Source organism: Haematobia irritans, chromosome 3 (genome assembly GCF_050003625.1).
Source record: "Haematobia irritans isolate KBUSLIRL chromosome 3, ASM5000362v1, whole genome shotgun sequence".
NCBI lineage: Eukaryota > Metazoa > Arthropoda > Insecta > Diptera > Muscidae > Haematobia > Haematobia irritans.
The window spans coordinates 81,034,893-81,054,845 of NC_134399.1; the positions used below are offsets into that span (position 1 = coordinate 81,034,893).

Consider the following 19,953-nt stretch of genomic DNA (forward strand, 5'->3'; position numbering starts at 1 on the left):
TAGGCTATGGTCACACTAGGCAAATATTTGACCAAAATGAGTGGCAAACATTTTTTCAGAATCATTTTCCGAATATCTGGATACCGTGGAAAATAATCATACCATGATGTTATAAAGGGTGATTTGTTAAGAGCTTGATAACTTTTTTTTTTTAAAAAAACGCCTAAAATTTGCAAAATCTCATCGGTTCTTTATTTGAAACGTTAGATTGGTCCATGACATTTACTTTTTGAAGATAATTTCATTTAAATGTTGACCGCGGCTGCGTCTTAGGTGGTCCATTCGGAAAGTCCAATTTTGGGCAACTTTTTCGAGCATTTCGGCCGGAATAGCCCGAATTTCTTCGGAAATGTTGTCTTCCAAAGCTGGAATAGTTGCTGGCTTATTTCTGTAGACTTTAGACTTGACGTAGCCCCACAAAAAATAGTCTAAAGGCGTCAAATCGCATGATCTTGGTGGCCAACTTACCGGTCCATTTCTTGAGATGAATTGTTCTCCGAAGTTTTCCCTCAAAATGGCCATAGAATCGCGAGCTGTGTGGCATGTAGCGCCATCTTGTTGAAACCACATGTCAACCAAGTTCAGTTCTTCCATTTTTGGCAACCAAAAGTTTGTTAGCATCGAACGATAGCGATCGCCATTCACCGTAACGTTGCGTCCAACAGCATCTTTGAAAAAATACGGTCCAATGATTCCACCAGCGTACAAACCACACCAAACAGTGCATTTTTCGGGATGCATGGGCAGTTCTTGAACGGCTTCTGGTTGCTCTTCACTCCAAATGCGGCAATTTTGCTTATTTACGTAGCCATTCAACCAGAAATGAGCCTCATCGCTGAACAAAATTTGTCGATAAAAAAGCGGATTTTCTGCCAACTTTTCTAGGTAATAAAATTCAATGATTTGCAAGCGTTGCTCGTTAGTAAGTCTATTCATGATGAAATGTCAAAGCATACTGAGCATCTTTCTCTTTGACACCATGTCTGAAATCCCACGTGATCTGTCAAATACTAATGCATGAAAATCCTAACCTCAAAAGAATCACCCTTTATATCCAATGCGAGCTAAAAATGTTAGCTGGTTTTACTGTGGCGACGAATTCTTTTTTGGTTTCTGTCAAATATTTGCCCAGTGTGACCGTAGCAATAGTGTTTAAAACAGTATTCAGATACAGATTTCTAGAATGTTTCATTTTTATATGAATATGTAATGTAAATATTCACTAACAAAAAATTGTTTCATAATTTGCATTTAGTTATCTCCCATAAAAATCCATACCCGAAATTGGTCTTCTTGAGCCTTCTAGAGACTAAATGTATCCTAATCTCCTCAGTACGTGACGTTTATATTATAATTTCTTTCAGCAAGACAAAAATTATGCCGCTATTTAATCCAATCCGTAACAAAAGTGGCTTATTTAGGTCAATAGCCTTCGATTTGTATACCGTTTACCAAATGGTATAAGTTTGTACATTTGTGGCAAAGAACTGAAATTATGAAACTATTTCAGATTTAGATTCAGCTCATCAAGCCCTAAAATTTGATATACGGGTGTATACCGCCCCTCTATAGTTTTTGAACAGTGGTCACATTTGACTTTAACTTCAATTCAATCGCCACTTAAAGTGAAAATATCTGACAAAGACACTGATGAAACTATTTCAGAATCAGATTCTGCTCATCGAGACCTGGTATATGGTCTTTGCAGAATCGTCGCTCTTATATTTTAATTTTTTACTCTTTTTAAAGATATCATTATTTTTCCTTCTGTTAAGCACATAACAGAGCTATGTTTAGTAAAAATGCAATGTTAACATAAATTTTAAAGTTAACTTTATTTTCACGGACATGATCAGGCAAGTGCAGCCGCCTCAATACCTACCTACACAGAAAAAAGTATCACCAAATTTTTTCCAATTGAATTTTTATAAATATTACAAATTTAATTGATTCAAGAAATTTTTTAATTGAGACAAAAATCAATCACAAAATTAATTGTACCAATTTATTTTTCAATTGGATCAATTAAATTTTGAATTAACTTATGTGATTGATACTATTTCATTTTCGTGTTTGAAGACATTTCAATTAAAAATTAATTGGATCAATTAATTTGGTGATTGAAGACAAAAAAATGTTTTTTTTATCAGTGATTGATAACAGCGTAGTTGACATGTGTTCCATCTGTAACCAAGGGCCACATGACACTTGTCAACTTTTCGTTTGCATTGCAAACCTACTCGACTCACCACCACCTCACTCTGGACACATCACATTCCTGCAACATGATATCTGGATATAAGTTGAAGTACCTAAGCGCACATAAAATGGATGAAACCAAATAACAAACTGTTACAACAACAACTAAAAAAGAAAAAATGGACTAGAAAGTTTTTCCCTTTACAGGCTCATAGGGTATCGGTTCTAGATAACCGACGAGCCTGCTTTACATAACAACAAACTCAACATCCCATAGACCCACCCTAATAAAACTACATATTGTCACACAAATTTTCTTCAGTATAATGGGTAGAAAATTTGACATTACTTTTCGCTTGAATTGCTTTAATGTTTTAAAACTGAAGCGTAGTTTTCGTTTCCAACTCAATAATGATCAATGTGGTATCGTATTTCATTGCGATCGAGAATGGAAAATGATATTGTCGGCAAGGCAAACTTGTAAAAGTACCAGCCAGCTAGTCATTTGTGAAAATAGATTTTTTGTATTTTATTGGTGGTAAATTCAGTTACACTAGGTAACAAATAACAAAATTTTCTCTGTCCGCTATTTGTTTGTTAAGTAAGGGCTTATTTTCTTTGTAAAAATTTCAGCTATATGTAAAAAAACCAAAATTGCTGTTAGCATCGTGTTTTATATTTTATATGAATTTTTATATGGTTTTTTCTGCCACATTTTTACTAAAAAAACGCCGTTTTTTAACTTTTTTAAGCCGCCAACTTCCAAACTTCTTAACCGATTTGAAAATTTTCTGAGAATGAGTTGTAGACGGCTCAATTTTCTTTAATTTGAGTAGCACTAGGATCAAATAGGTCAAATAAGACGATATGCTCAAAATTGTAGGTGTATCTCCAAAAATTAAAAAAAAAATTTAAAAAAAATTGTATCTCGAAAACCAATCGACAGAAAATTTTTTAAAACTCATTTTCGTGTTTAGTAGGTCAAAATCAATAAAATATGCTAGAAACAAATCACAAAACGACTGTTGGCTAGTGTTATTTGCTGCAATTTGTAGTATATTGAATGTAATACTACCAGACACTGGGAATTTAATTATAAAACTATGCTCTATTCAAAAATATTTTTTATTTGTAAGAAAAATTGTATGTTTATGAATTAGAAACTTTGCATCGGAGCCATAAAGTTTATTTAAGTGCTACATGGATTGGTACGATCTTATTACTATATATCAGATCAGATTGTAAAATTGGAGAAAGTGAGTCATAATATTGGGAGCGCAAATAAAAACGCTGGATTATTTTCAATTATTTGAGAATTTATTCCGAAAAATTCTTTTTCTCAATTTTTTTGGGCTACATATGCTACAAACGACCAGCGAGCCAAATTGGCTCTTTTTTGGACTGCTGGCTCTGTCTTATTTTGGCCCCAAATTTGCCTCTTTTTAATTTTTCTGCCTCTTCTAGGCTCCTTTTTAGTTTTTTCCTAATTAAAGTGACCAATCAAAAAAGTGACCAAAAAAGGCAGAGCAAAGTTGTAAGGTTGGATCGAAATTGGGTGTAATATTCTGAAATATTTTGTGGTAACTACAAAATTTAGTAACTCTTTATGTTAGGTTAGGTTAGGTTATGTGGCAGCCCGATGTATCAGGATCACTTAGACTATTCAGTCCATTGTGATACCACAGTGGTGAACTTCTATCTTATCACTGAGTGCTGTCCGATTCCATGTTAAGCTCAATGACAAGGGACCTCCTTTTTATAGCCGAGTCCGATCGGCGTTTCACATTCCAGTGAAACCACTTAGAGAAGCTTTGAAATCCTCAGAAATGTCACCAGCATTACTGAGGTGGGATAATCCACCGCTGAAAAACTTTTTGGTGTTCGCTCGTAGCAGGAATCGAACCCACGACCTTGTGTATGCAAGGCGGGCATGCTAACCATTGCATCACGGTGGCTCTTTATGTTTAATTTGTGTATAATTTTTCACCATCATTAGTTAATTTAAGCAAAAAATTATTACAGTCAAGAAAACTTTCATAAAACATAATAATTTCATGAACTAAAATAGGGTGGAGTTAAATTGAACTTTACTGCCCCAAAGGATTCACTTTTTTAGTGTAAATTAAGTTCAGATTTGTAATGAATTAATATCAGCAAACAAATTGTTTGATACCGACCTAAACGTATGGATTCCGAATACAAAACGAAAATGTCTAAAATTCAAGCATAAATTCAAGCGTAATGCGTTTTTCAGTTTTTCTTTGCAGAATGTAGTTTTGTGTTCCTATAAATTTTTAATACTATTTTCTTCCAACAAAATTAATTTTTAAAATTTGGATCTGTTTTATAAGTTTGGCTCTTTCTCAAAAAAGTTTGTGGCAACGCTGCATACGACTCGTCAGTAGGCGAATCGACCCATGAGAATGAATATGCTGATCAGCCAGGTCATGCGTCATCTATCGAAGCAAGTGGTAATCAGAAGGAGCTATATTTGGATGATACGGCGGGTAGGGTAGCACTTCCCATTTGAGTATATCCAAATAAGTTTTTACGGGGTTTGCAATATGTGATCGATCGTTATTATGCTGCAAAATCATTTGTCACCCACCACCTTTCCAAATATTGTGGCTTTTTATTACACAAAAAGCTCGGCTCAAACATATCAATTCAGTTCGATACAAAGCACCTGTATCGCTCGTTTGCAGCAGCCCATAGTACACCACACCCAGCTGACCCACCAAATATACAGCCGTCGATGTGGAGGCATGACCTGAGTAACCATATTAATTTGTTCGCTTAACATTGTCGTAGTGGATACACTTTTCACTATCAGTACCGATGCGATTCAAAACAATCATCTCTTTGAAGAAGCTAATCGCAAGCTTTCCGCAAGTGCTGTTTTGTGGAAACGAAACTTGATATATTGAAATGGAATACTATGGGATGAGGTTATGACATAAATATAGTTTCAGTATTATCTCATCCTGAATTACTAATTTATCCGAATTAATCCCGCATTACTAATTTGCGCAGCCAATACGCGTCTAAACCGAATTGAATTTAATAATAAGTAAATAAAGTTCAAATAATTGCTTAAAATTTTTCACTTTCTATATTCTATACACCCTGCGGGAAATTTGTGCAATTTGCCACTGACAGACCTACAGAAGACTGTTGCCGATATTCTAGATTATCGTATTTTTTCAACTATGGTATTATTAAATTCTATATCCTCTTGATATTTTAACCTTAATGGAGCTGCACATCTACTGAAATACAATTATTGCAATTATCCATTTTTTAACGTTTTTCCTTGTTGGTGACGATTCGAATACGCAAAATGAAAAAAGTTCTTAAAATCATATCCAAAACAGGTCATGTAAACTTGTCCAAAGGCTGGAACTCAAGTCACGTCCGAAAATGTAAATTTTCTCCGTGTTGAAGTGACCGGTTTCTCTCATACATTTTGACCAGAACTGAGACAGGCCCTTAAATAACAGAGAATGTACCCGTCCTAGGGTTGATCCATTTCTTCTTGGGCCAAAATAGCCTCAGAACAATGACCTTTGAAATCTACCAAGTATGACAATTTAAAAAAGTAACTTCGAAAAACCTACCAAATAGTCCAAAATCAAATAAGTTCTAAAAGTTCTGTCAGTCCACCAATTACTAAAAAATCCAATTGTTTTTTTGTGATATTCTTCAGACTGCGCTATCTGTTACAGATCTATCAATAATTATCTCTGGCATTTTACCCTTTTTTCTGGGTTTATGTTCACGACTATTATGTATATGAAAACTCTGAGGAGGTAGAAAAAGGATCCTCAAAGATCAAAGATCGTGCAGTATTTGGAATGCGGATAATATGTTAAATAATAGGCCTGTAAGAAGCGAAATATGTAGAGCCAAACAAGTTAAACGTAATGGAATAATATTGGTTAGCTTTAAAATATGATCCAGGTTAGCTTAGGCCAAACAGAAAATGACATACACGCAAGCCATTATTCGGCTTGTTTTTCTCTCTAATTCATCCCTCTAAATGTAGCCTGCTCATATTCAGGGAATATCACAATGAACTGAATAGTCTAAATGAGTCTGAAACTTAATCGGGCTGCCACTTTAACCTAACCTATTCAGGGAACACCTTTTTCTACAATTTGTTGCCAACCATTGTTTTGCAAGGGAGTGCAGTTTTTCATTCTCAAAACATCTTCCGCTGCTACTATTCGGTACAGAAAGGGCTTCAATTCTAGTTGTCTGGTCGTAATCATAACCGCCATCATGACAATCGTTTTACTCTTCACCAGTGGATCCGTAGTTTGATTTTTGCCAATAGTATTTTTGTTACATTGTTCTGCAAGGGTGGCCTTACTTCTTATGCAATTTTTGCCTTATTCCTTGTAGTAATCGATTTTTGTATTCTAATGGAATTCATGATAGCAACCGACGTAATGTCAGCCATTGCCACCATTCCTCTCCGGTTATCCGTGAATATGTTCTCGTTCACTAGCCTCTTGTTATTATTGACCCATTTACCATATTTCGTTATAGCCCCTAGGATCATCTAGGATCCTCTAACCTATTTTCTGTTGTCCATATCAACCAAGTATAAGCTTATTAGCAATAGTAAAAGATTAGAAGGCAACTTCCTCTTACCTGTGTTCGATTATCCTCTGTGTTTTAATATCAACGTGATATAAAACTTTGAACATGGAGAGTGTTTGCAGCACTAATAACCGTTAATCATTCATTAAGAGGCAGAGGCAATAATTCTTGTACCCCACACAATACTACGGTGTATGCAGATTTATTTTAATTAAGAGAGAGAGCACTGAACACCAAACAGATGACAAGTTAATAACCCGAATACAGGTTGGAGTACACGACGATTCCGCAGAGCAATTAATAATATTGCTTTAATGCAAAGTTGACACAAAAAAGACCTTCACTAAATATTGAAAAAGGTTTTAGCAAACCATCGTCTCGAGATAAAATAAGAACCAGTTCAACTGGTCTAAAAAAATTGTCGCGACACAAATAAGATAAAAATGTATTTTTTTTTTACATAAATTCCAAGAAGATGGGAGCAGAACTTTGGCTGATTTTCAAATCGCACTATATTCTGTTTTTTATAAAAGGCTTTTTATTTTTAAGCGTAACACTTGTCCATAACTTTTCTTAAAGAAGACACCATGTATTTTGTTTCCTTTTAGGTTTGGGTTGTCAATTTTTGTTGTACTACACACACACTTTACCGGTTTTCACAAACGATACCAATCGGCTACTGTTCCTCTTGTTGGTAGACACTTTTGTCGGGGATTTCTCCACCCCTTAATTGGACTTTGACTACCGTCCTTTCCTCTATGTTTTGACAACTTTTTTTTTCTCTCCTCTTTGGCCAATAACTTGAGCCAACCGTACAACAATTTCAACTGTAGCTACTCGTCTTGAGCGCTCATGCCACAAACAGCATCTGAAATGGAGGTGGTGGTGGTGGTCAGCCACGTAAAAAGCATAAAGAAAATATACACACTAACACAAAATGAGGAATTATCTTGTTAATGGTGGTTGTCTTCTTCTCTTCAACACATTCCAATCTCAGGTTTTTTGTGCGATATTCTTGATATTACTTATATTGGTTCGTAGATTTGTGTGAAAACAATATTTAACTCGACCGGTTTTCTCTTCTTTTTTTGTACGGTGAATGCTTCAAATTAAGTAATTCACTACAGCGTATAATCAAAATAAACTTATTGTTATTATTGAAACACGTTAACACAAAAACTCAATAACAAATCGACCATCTCCGATGGGAGCCGCTCAATCTACTTTGGAGATTTGGAGCTTCTTGCTTCAATCAATTTCGAATGTAGATTGTTTTTTGTTTCGAAATTCTTTAAATTCGAGCGTGTTAGCGTTTCAAACAAGGACTGCCTAAATTACGACGTATGTGTGCAACGTATGGGTAGTGCCGTTCGCTCTACACATTTTACGGCGTTCACATCATACTCAAATTTTCGCTGTAAATAATGCGCCGTTCAGATTATCCGGACGACAGTAGGGCTGTTTTCTTTTATCACTGGATGCAACATTTGTATGGGATATCCATAACATCGTTGCAGTGGTGTTCTATCGAGAACATCTCATCAGTGCAAGTCGCGTCGGTGTTATCAGATTGCATTTTGATAAAGTTACGCTTTTTAGATTCACCATAGCAATTTATTGTAACTAATTTATCGAATAAAGGTAGGTACTATGTTCGGTTTCCGAAGCGAAATCCCATACAAAACCAAAAATGCGAAAAACTACCGAAATATTTTTTCATTTGTGGTACTTTGTTTTTTTTTTCGAGTTGAAAAACTGACATAAAGTGCATAGTCCCTAATTAGGTCGGCTTTAAATCCTTCCATATGTTGAGATTAGTTAGTTTCAAAACATGGCGCCATTTGTAATGTGAATTAAGAAATAATTGATTTATTCAAATGATTTGTGTTAAATTAGAATACAAAAGTGGTTCGCGTTGTTATTTAAAAATGCAATTAGATTGACGAAATAAAAATAACGGAGTGCTATATGTATATAACATATATAACAGCATCTGGTTCTGTAGCCGTTTCTGCCACAGTAGCATCTGCCCTCACATCCCTGACACCCACAATTGCAGCCACTACATCAGCTACAGTGAACACCGTGCCAACATTTTTTGAATTTGGGGACTCTTTTGAGAATCCCCACTACGTCGAAAACAATCATATACGACATCAAAAACTCGTCGGAAAAGCGCCGTCACTATTGAGAAGTTGTACCACGCCAAGTTACTACAAAAATGTTTCGCATGAGTGCAATTATTAGGTGCCTTTATAGATCAATTTAGAACGACGCCAATAAGGGACCCTCCAAACAATCAGAAAAAGTGCATTTTAAGATAGTTGTAAAAGAATCATTGTGGTCGAGTAAAACACGTTTGTTTAGATATTTATTAATTTGATTAAACATTTACAAATTCTTAAAAATATAACATTTATACCACTATCACATTACATTTAACATAATTTTTGGCATTAATGATGATGTTGAGTTACAAGTAGCGAGTTACATGTTGCTGCGTCTATCAACCAGTGTTTTTATTCCATGGAGGCAGCGTGTCTGTAAAATATCTGAAAAACAATCACTTTATTCCATTTGGAAAATCACCAAATTGTTCACCAATATACCTTTCACAATTTTAAGCGTATAATCTATGTTTTCAGAACTTTATTTTCGTTTTTATTTAATTAAAATATAACAAGCTGGTTGCGCTTGGCGTTTCACAAAAAAATGGCTTTTTTAACAGTAGGGATGGCAAATTACTTGCATGTACTTTTTGATGTACCTTTTCATGATGGTTGAAGTGACATTTACGAGTCTGTGGTAACGATGAGGTTGAAATGGAACTTTGAAATGCTGGCAGGGCAACTCCAACATAGCACCCTCAACACCTGCCACGACCACAGTGGCTGTGACCGCAAATATTGTATTGCAACAACCAAATACAACGGCCGCCCAAGTAGTGAGTGGTCCCATTGGGGTGGCAGCAAATACTACTCCAACATTAGCCACTATTACTAATTCTTCAAATGCAATATCGACTGTTGCTGCCGTTAGTAATACAAATGCAATACTAATGCAATGGTGGTTTCACAATCATCCACAATAGTATCACCAGCAGCTGGATCGAATGTTGTTGTTCCCACCACTACAATGGCTTTAGCAGGAGCTACCGTGGGACTTAAGTCTGGTCCAGATATTAAATGACATTGAACCGTATAAATACGGCAGAGAATGAAGTTGATGTGGAGGAATGTTTACCAGGTGATGTTGTTAAATTGGATTTTGCTGGCGAAGAAGTGGCCGGGTGAAATTTTACCCCTAAAGGCCGGTACTATGTTCATTCTTGCGAAAAATTTTTATGGAAACCATTATTTCGCACATAGAAAGCGGCGTTTTTTTAGGTAGCTTGGAGCGCTGTTTTACAGGGAGCGATATTGGATTAAGTTGGTGGTTGTTGCGTGTTTTTAGAAAATAACATTTTATTTTTCCTTGGGCAATTGATCTGCTATTCCTTTGATCCTTTGTATAGTTTCGGAACAAAAATATGGTCCGTGTTTGATTTATAAACCCGCACAAATAGTTTTTAATAAATAAATTATTTCTTAATTCACATTGCAAATGGCGCCGTGCTATAAACGTCAGTTTTTCAACACGAAAAAACATAGTATCACAAATGGAAAAAATTTCGCAAATTTTTCGCATTTTTTGGTTTTGTATGGAGTTTCAACGCGAAAACCGAACAGAGTACCGGCCTTAAGGAATGTCTTCTAGGAGTTTCCAATCGGCGACCGGTGCCCGTTGGAAACTCCGCCTATTACAACAGTACCATCATCGCTTCAGCCATCAGCAACAATAGCATTCCATCAGCGTCATATTGTAGAGATACAACCAGGCCACCATTTATCATCATCCCCTGCTAATTTAGAATTGACTAATGTTATGCAACATAATGTTTGCACAGAACACGAAGAAGTAGAAGAAGCTAATTGTCATAATACTGCAGATGTAATCGATGAAGATTTCTTTTTTAAAATATGCTTAAAAATTATTTCGTCTTATCTCTGTAAACCCAGTGCTTCTACATTCAACACCCATTTTTTACAAAGAAATGAATTGTATTTTTTTTATTATTTTACCGCTCCTCGTAATTGCTCCCTTTTCTATTTGTTAAGCGAGCTCGTTTTTTGTGTGTAAGAGGCGTAAATGAATGAGAACTGAACAAAAGAAATGTTAATGCAATTTTAATTTTTAATGGAAACAACATGAAAGCTAAATATGAGAAATGATAATGTTACGTTTTTATATTTAGGCGTTTTTAATTACCCGACAATTAAAACACAGTTCTTTTGAATAACGACAATCTACAATTTATTTACTTTGACTTCACACTTTACAATTCGTTCACACTGAAGTTATTCGTTTGACGCTTTAATTAAGACTGACTCGTTAGCAGCATGCGAGCGCTTTTATATATGACGGTGTGGCAATACGAGAACATTCTGGTAGCACTACAATATTCTGGCAACGCCAGAACATTCTTAGACAATGCTAGAAGGATCTACGACCATTAAGATGTTCATCTGGTGGCTGCCAAACACATACACACTCACATAGATATATGCTCGCATTACTACAACAACAATAATGACAATAGACAATGAGATGAAATGAGAATGCAGAATAACAAAGCAAAGGGGTTGCTATTCTATGAGAGAGTAAGAACTAACATTTTGGTAAGCAAACAAAAGAACATAAACGAAATTCAGGAAAATACTAGAAATGAATAGATGATTCCAACAAGTGATAGCGAAATTTTATCGTTACAATTTGAAATGTTAAATTAACGGAAACTAATTTAAATAAACTTATATCTATAATTATTAAATTCGTAACACTGCCTCCCGCTTAAGCCTGTTCGTCCCGAACAGGCACAGAACCTGTTCCGTAAGGAGCCAATCGTTCCAGATGTACAACTTTCATCTTTGATCTAGGGCTGTCGTCCTTCTGAATCCGGTATACAACATCATTGATCTTCGTGATGACTTTGTATGGGCCTTCCCACTGTGTTTGCAGTTTAGGACACAATCCTTTCTTTCGTTGCGGGTTAAATAGCAGAACCAATTCTTCTTCTTGGAAGCCCTCTGTATTTACAGCACGATCGTATCTCGCCTTCATTCTGTTGCTGACCATTTTTATTTTGTTGCGCACTGATTCGTGAACTTCACCGAAAGTGTTTGGGATGTCGTTTCTGTTTTCTTCCATGGCGAGCTCATTAGGTTTAGCGCCGAATATCAGATCGCCAGGCAACTTCAACTCAGTTCCGAATAGAACATTGGCCGGTGTTCGAGAGGTGGAATCATGAATGGCAGATCTATACGACAGCAAAAACTTTGGTATATTCTCGTCCCAGTCCCTCTGGCCGTTGTCCACTACTTTTCGAAGATGTTCCTCCAGAGTGCGATTAAACCTTTCTACCATGCCATCGGATTGTGGATGTAATGGCGTAGTCCTCGTTTTCTTGATACCAAGGGATTCACACATCTCTTTGAATATGGCCGATTCAAAATTTCTTCCCTGGTCTGAGTGAATCTCGGACGGCACACCGTAGCGACATATCCAGTTTTTGTTGACCACATCCACAATCGTTTTTGCCTCTTGGTTTGGAATTGCATACACCTCCGGCCATTTGCTGAAGTAATCCATGACCACAAGGACATAACGGTTTCCAGAATCACTTACTGGGAAAGGGCCTGCCACGTCCATTGCTATTCTTTCAAACGGGGCTCCTGGTCTATATTCTTGCATAGGACCTCGACTTTTCCTTGTTGGACCTTTCGCCTTCATGCACTTCTCGCAATTGGCTACCCATTCAGCAATTGATTTCTGGCATCCAACCCAGTAGAATCGTTGCTTCACTTTCTCGGCGGTTTTGGTTATTCCCAGATGACCTCCACTGGGACCATTATGGAACTCCGCCAAAACGTCTCTTATTTTGGAATCTGGTACGATGATCAAATTTCGGCTGCTCTTGCCATCTTCGCTTTCCCATTTACGTTGCAGGGATCCATTGACTAGAACTAAACTATCCCATTGAGCCCAGTATGATTTCATAAGTGGACTTTCGGCTGCGATGTCTTTCTTACTGGGCTTCTTGTTCTCTTCCTTTGCCGAAATAATTTTGTTCAAAATGGGATCTTTACGCTGTTCTGTTGGCCAGTCCACCCCAGATTCGATGTGTAACAGCCGAATATCAACAATCTCCTCCTTATGTTCAGCTTTCGAGCAGTGCTTGCATTCTATACTGCAAGGTCGACGTGACAAAGCGTCAGCGTTACCGTGTTTTCCACCTTTTCTATGCTCGATACTGAAATCATAGCTTTGGAGCCTCTCGATCCAACGTGCCAGTTGAGCTTCCGGATTCTTGAATTGGAGCAACCATCGTAGAGCTGAGTGATCAGTCCTGAGCAAGAAGTGTTGTCCGTACAAATATTTATGATAATGTTTTACACCCTCTATGACGGCTAGCAGCTCTCGTCGCGTTACACAGTAGTTCTTTTCGGGCTTGGACAACGTTCGGCTGAAATATCCGATGACCTTCTCCTTGCCGTCTATCTGTTGGGATAGCACACCTCCAATACCATGCGCGCTAGCATCTGTATCCAAAACAAATTTTTCGCCCGGAATAGGATACGCTAGAACAGGAGCTGAACATAAAAGTTCTTTTAAATGTTGGAATGAATCCTCCTGTTCGTCGCTCCACTGGAACTTCTGACCTTTTTGCGTCAATTTATGGAGACTAGCGGCGATGCTGGCGAAGTTTGGGACGAATCGTCGGTAATATGTACATAACCCAAGGAAACTTCTTAATTCGTGGAGATTTCGGGGTCGTGGCCAATCTCTGACAGCTTGGATTTTGTCTTCATCGGTGGATATGCCCTCTGCAGTCACATGATGACCCAGGTATTTAACTTGCCGCTGGAAAAGGGAGCATTTCTTTGCGTTAAGGCGTAGACCAGCGGCTGACAATTGCTGGATAACGTCTTTCAAGTTCTTAAGGTGCTCGTCAAATGTTTTGCCCATCACTATGATGTCGTCCAAGTATATCAAGCACGACTTCCAGTGCAACCCCTTCAGTACCCGCTCCATCAATCTTTCGAAGGTAGCCGGAGCGTTGCAGAGCCCGAACGGCATTACATTGAATTGCCAGAGACCGCCATTAACGCCAAAAGCCGTCTTTTCCTTGTCTTTCTCGGCGATCTCTACTTGCCAATATCCACTCTGCAAATCAAGCGTAGAAAACCATGTTGTTCCGGCTAGTGTGTCCAACGTGTCATCAATGCGTGGAAGCGGATAACTGTCCTTTTTGGTGACATCATTCAGTTTTCTGTAGTCCACGCAGAATCGGGTACTTCCATCTTTCTTTTTGACCAGCACAACTGGGGAACACCAAGGACTTGATGATGGCTCGATCACTCCACTCTCCGCCATTTCCTTTATGAGCTTTTGAACTTCGTCTCTTTTTGCCAGGGGAACACTTCGTGGTGCCTGTTTTATGGGCCTTTCTTCTGCGGTTTTAATTTCATGTTTCACTACAGATGTTCTTCCTTGATTTCCCTTTTCAGAAGCAAAAGCAGAGGCGTTTTTCCACAACAATTGCTTGGCTTTATTTCTCTCTGACGGCGATAGATGACGTGTCCAAGCCTCGAAATACCCTTCTAGATGTTTTCTCACTGCTCCATGTGTCTTTGATGAGGTGCCTTCCAAATTGACTATTGCCTCGGCTGGTGTACATTTTCCAATATCAGAAAATTTTACGATTTGCTCATGATTGTCAGACAAGTTCAAGACACGAACTGGTATTAGTCTCTCTTCGTTCGTTGTTACCAGGGCACTTGCTATCAAGATGTTGTTGCTTTTGTTTTCTGCTGGTTCAACAACCCACAATTGGCCGACTTCACAATCTCCATTCATAGAAACCCATATAATTGCTTCGGCATTCGGTGGTATAGACTCCGACTGGCTCGTTGTCAAACGTCTGACAGGTGTATTCCCGTCGTATCCCACGTTTACCGTTATTTCGGCATCGCACCATGTCATTACACGACGCTTCATATCCAAATTGAGACCAAAAGCAATCATGAAATCCGCTCCAATTATAACTTCATCTACTATATCTGCCACAATGAAATCATAAGTAACGGATTTGTTAGCAATAGTTAATTTTACGGTGACCTTTCCATATACGGTTGCGGGTTCCCCTGTAGCCGTGCGTAGCTTGACTCCAATCAGTGGTGTAACTTTTCCTTTTACTAAATCAGATCTAATGATAGACTTTGATGCACCAGTATCCAACGTCAAAGTACGCTTGTCGCCATTAATAACACCCGCAATAGTTAAATTGTTATTTTTCTGTTGAACTATTGCTATGGAGATGGTGGGGCCATCGACTGTGGGAGCCAGCTCTTGCCCCGCTGAACTAGCTCGATTTAGTTTAAAGGTGACTCACTTGACTGTGGGGTCACCTTCTTATGGCTATTGTTTAATGGAGATGGTGATGTGGACCTTGACCGTTTGCGTCGTGTTTTGCATTCTCGAGCTAGATGTCCCGGCTTATCACAGTTATAGCATTTGATCCGGGATTTATTTGCCTCTTGCTTCATTTCTTGCATTGCCTGCTTAACGGCTTCTTTCACTGAATCAATCACGGAATTTGATTCGTCATTCTCGGTCTCCACCTTACGTACTTTGTGAATTTGAGGACGTGCTAGTACCCTCGCTGTCTCTTGTGTAAGGGCAAATGTTACAGTTTCCACAAATGTAGCTTTTTGTGACGCATATGTTGCACATTTTATGTCTGGGTCTCGAATGCCATTCACAAAGGTCTCAATTTTGATGCGGTCCACAAGTGGGTGACTCTCTCCTGGGTATGCCAACAGCACCAACCGCTCAACTTCTGTTGCAAAATCTTGTAGAGTCTCATTTGATTTCTGGACCCTTCCTCTTAATTCCATTCTGAAGATGTCTTGCTTATGTTCTCCACCGTACTTGCGTTGTAGCGCAGCTATTACTTCCTTATAGTTATTTCTGGAAGAAGTTGGGATACTTTGTATTACATCGGCAGCATTACCCTTCAATGCCAACAGAAGTTCAATTGCTCTGTCGTTGTCATTCCACATGTTTCTGGATGCCACCGTCTCAAATTGGAATTTGAAAACATCAAATGAAGATGAACCATCAAAAACAGGAGTTTTGATTTTTGGGCCCTCGATTACGCGCAGTGGACCACCTTTCATTTCTAGTTCTGACATTTTTTTCTCAAGGTGTAGAAATTTTTCATCGTGAACCACAAATTTCTTATCCAATTCCACAATTTGACTTTCAATGTGGTCTACGCGTTTCTCCATACCTTCCGAAAGTTGTTGTAACTTTTCATTAAGAATTCTAGAATTTTCGTCAAATTTCTCCACCAAAAGAAGAGAATTTTCTTCCATCATTTTTCTAGAATTTTCTTGCATTTTTAGAGCGTTTTCTTCCAGCAATTTTCTAGAATTTTCTTCCATTTTTAGAGAATTTGCTTCCAGTTTTCTAGAATTCTCTTCCATCATTTTGCTCAAAACATTGAGCATTGAGGTGTAATCCACAACACTCGAAGCCACAGATGGAGTTTCTACACTGCTTGTATTGACGAGTATTGATTCATCAATGTCTTCCTTATAATCAAACTCATGCGTCGCAATGTCCATATTACGCCGTTCAAACTCTTCCAGTAGACGCTTTTGAAGCTGGGCCTTATTGCCTGTTGTCGGCAGCTCCAGTTTGCTCAATTCCTTTTTTAAGTCTTCCACACGAAGCTCATTAAACTTCATTGTAGATTTTTTTTTCGTTATTTCACTTCCGACACCAATTGTTACGTTTTTATATTTAGGCGTTTTTAATTACCCGACAATTAAAACACAGTTCTTTTGAATAACGACAATCTACAATTTATTTACTTTGACTTCACACTTTACAATTCGTTCACACTGAAGTTATTCGTTTGACGCTTTAAGGCCGGTACTATGTTCATTCTTGCGAAAAATTTTTATGGAAACCATTATTTCGCACATAGAAAGCGCCGTTTTTTTAGGTAGCTTGGAGCGCTATTTTACAGGGAGCGATATTGGATTAAGTTGGTGGTGTTGCTTGTTTTTACAAAATAACATTTTATTTTTCCTTGGGCAATTGATCTGCTATTCCTTTGATCCTTTGTATAGTTTCGGAACAAAAATATGATCCGTGTTTGATTTATAAACCCGCACAAATAGTTTTTAATAAATAAATTATTTCTTAATTCACATTGCAAATGGCGCCGTGCTATAAACGTCAGTTTTTCAACACGAAAAAACAAAGTATCACAAATGGAAAAAATTTCGCAAATTTTTCGCATTTTTTGGTTGTGTATGGAGTTTCAACGCGAAAACCGAACAGAGTACCGGCCTTTAATTAAGACTGACTCGTTAGCAGCATGCGAGCGCTTTTATATATGACGATGTGGCAATACGAGAACATTCTGGTAGCACTACAATATTCTGGCAACGCCAGAACATTCTTAGACAATGCTAGAAGGATCTACGACCATTAAGATGTTCATCTGGTGGCTGCCAAACACATACACACTCACATAGATATATGCTCGCATTACTACAACAACAATAATGACAATAGACAATGAGATGAAATGAGAATGCAGAATAACAAAGCAAAGGGGTTGCTATTCTATGAGAGAGTAAGAACTAACATTTTGGTAAGCAAACAAAAGAACATAAACGAAATTCAGGAAAATACTAGAAATGAATAGATGATTCCAACAAGTGATAGCGAAATTTTATCGTTACAATTTGAAATGTTAAATTAACGGAAACTAATTTAAATAAACTTATATCTATAATTATTAAATTCGTAACAATAATTAAAAATTTTTAAATATAACAATATTAATGAAAGAAAGCTGATAATCCAGAAAAGAAAACATTGTGCTCTAGGGTCTTTAATTAGTGTATAAATGTACAAATTAATAAAAAATCATAATAAAATTATAATCGAACTTGTTTTATTTTTATATACCGGGGTATAAGTAATTGGGTGGTCTTATACGTTTTATACTTTTTAATATAAAATTAGTAAATTTTTCTGAACAAAGTTATATCCAAAATAAATGTTTATAGCAAATAATTAAATAATTTTTATTTAAATAGCAAAATAATTTTCTTGTATTCATCATTTATCCAAAATGATTGTGATAGGCTGGAATGAAACGATTTAATTTCGTTGTGGCTTTTAAATTTCAGTTAGCGGCATTCTTGCATTTTATCAATTCAAAACACTGGTTGAATTTCATAACGTGACTGAAATAGTTATTGGAACTTATACATTGGGAGAGTATAACATCCTTCAGTAAACCAGCCAATTGCTTCTCAATGTATTAATTTCAGTCAACGAAGAGTCTGGTATAGAACACTAACATCCCTTTGTGACGAAATATAAGTCGGGAACAGTGACTTTGGCTTAGGAACTACCCTTGAACTTGAGTTATGGGCTTAAGTTGGTTGTTCCCCCCGACGTAACAACATTGGCAAATGAAATGGCGTTATTATCCTTTGTGGGAACCGTGGTGGTGACCACTGGATTTGAAATTGCTAGTGAGGCGGCAACAGCATGGTATTCCAATGCGATTGTGTAGATATTGTGGACACCAACGAATTAAGTTTGTTGATGAATGAGTCCATTGCTGCGCATGATGTAAAAGTTAGCATAACACCGGAATTATATGTTTTTTTGATGTGCGTTACAAATTGACGGTATCCATTTGGAAAAGCTGAAGAAGACAATGTACCACATGTTGTAAAAGCTGTTGCAGAATGTGGTAAGACACCAGGAGTAGAGCGGCTGGAGCTTTATTCTTAACAATTATTAGTGTCCAGTGCTGTATGAGATTTTTTTGCAAAACAATCCAAAAACTGGTAGAAAAACACTTTTCAAAACAATTATCATGAATGCGTGTATGTAAACAATCAGCTGCTGCGTATGTATAAGTAAAAATTGTATGACATTTGGCGATGTTGTCAATTAAATTGCGGAGAAATAAACGCGGAATAGCTCCAAAATAGCTGTTTTCTTCGTTCGAAATGTATTGTCAACACTCTCATTTTTCAACGCGAAAGAATGGTTAAGTGTGTAAATATAACCATAGCGATAGGCGGTAGGCGAACACTTATTTACGTGTATTTCTTATGGGAAGCCCAAAATCCGCGACGGAATACCGTGACGGCTAGCCGCGTGTCGCTAAATTAAAACTTATTCTAACTCCTTGGCGAAAACTGGTATAGTGTTGCCATCGCTTATCAATTTTTTCAACTCACCACTAGGAATTGATGTTGCCTGGACACGTGTAGATTATTTTTTCTTGAAATAACTCAACAAATAACAAGCCATTATATGTTTTTATTCAACTTCATTGTTTAATATTGTCAAAGCATGCTGTATTGACAACAAAAACGCTAGGAAACGTGAAAAAGGGAACTATTCGCCGTCAAGCTTATTGTATTTGCCGTTGCGGCAAAAATGTTTCGCCTACCGCCTATCGCTATGGTTATATTTACACACTAAGTGAAGTTTTTTCGTGCCAACAAACATAGTACCCACCTTAACATGAAATTGAAAGTGGTACAGTGTCATAAATAATCGCAGCAGTAAATATTTATTACTATTTGGGCATTTCATACATTAAGGTGTGTACTATGTTCGGTGTTCGAGTTGAAAACCACATTATTTTCGCGATTACTTTTCCTTAAATAATCAAAATTATAGATGAAAACAAACTTATTCCTGTAAAGTCTTGTCGAAATCTAGAGGAACAAGAAAATGCGCATCAATTGAATTAATTTATCTGGTATATATTGAACTGTTTTAATAAAGTAACTACGAAAATTTCAACGCGAAAAGCGAACATAGTACCTACCTTTAGAAATGTAAGATTTCACTTGTTTTCTGTGATTGTTTTTAAACAGCTGATGACAGTGTTGCATATTTTTTGGAGATGACCTGGAGAAACGGTACTCTGGTGTTTATTATGCGCTTTATGCGCTTTACAGATTATCAGTTATTCCGGACGGAATGTCGGTGTTT

General features: G+C 37.2%; 1 protein-coding gene and 1 long non-coding RNA gene across 3 annotated transcripts in view; both read right to left on the reverse strand.

Annotated features, from left to right (window-relative positions):
• LOC142228691 (uncharacterized) overlaps positions 1 to 8,052 on the reverse strand; it is a 64,903-nt gene extending 56,851 nt beyond the window's left edge. The window contains exons 1-2 of one of the 2 annotated variants that reach the window (XM_075299176.1): positions 7,737 to 8,052; positions 6,856 to 7,672 (exon numbers count right to left, since the gene is read on the reverse strand). Coding sequence is in view for 1 of the 2 variants with exons in the window: in XM_075299178.1 (XP_075155293.1) it covers positions 6,856 to 6,911 (56 nt within the window). In the remaining variant the exon portion in view is untranslated. Of the gene's footprint in view, positions 1 to 6,855 lie in introns of both variants that reach the window. The other variant, XM_075299178.1, reaches the window with a different exon arrangement.
• A 1,110-nt stretch (positions 8,053 to 9,162) lies between these two features.
• LOC142230220 (uncharacterized) lies at positions 9,163 to 9,648 on the reverse strand. Its single transcript, XR_012720608.1, has 2 exons — positions 9,414 to 9,648; positions 9,163 to 9,356 (listed from the first exon to the last, which is right to left on the reverse strand). It is a non-coding gene; the product is annotated as an uncharacterized LOC142230220 (long non-coding RNA).
• Between the last annotated feature and the right edge of the window lie 10,305 nt (positions 9,649 to 19,953).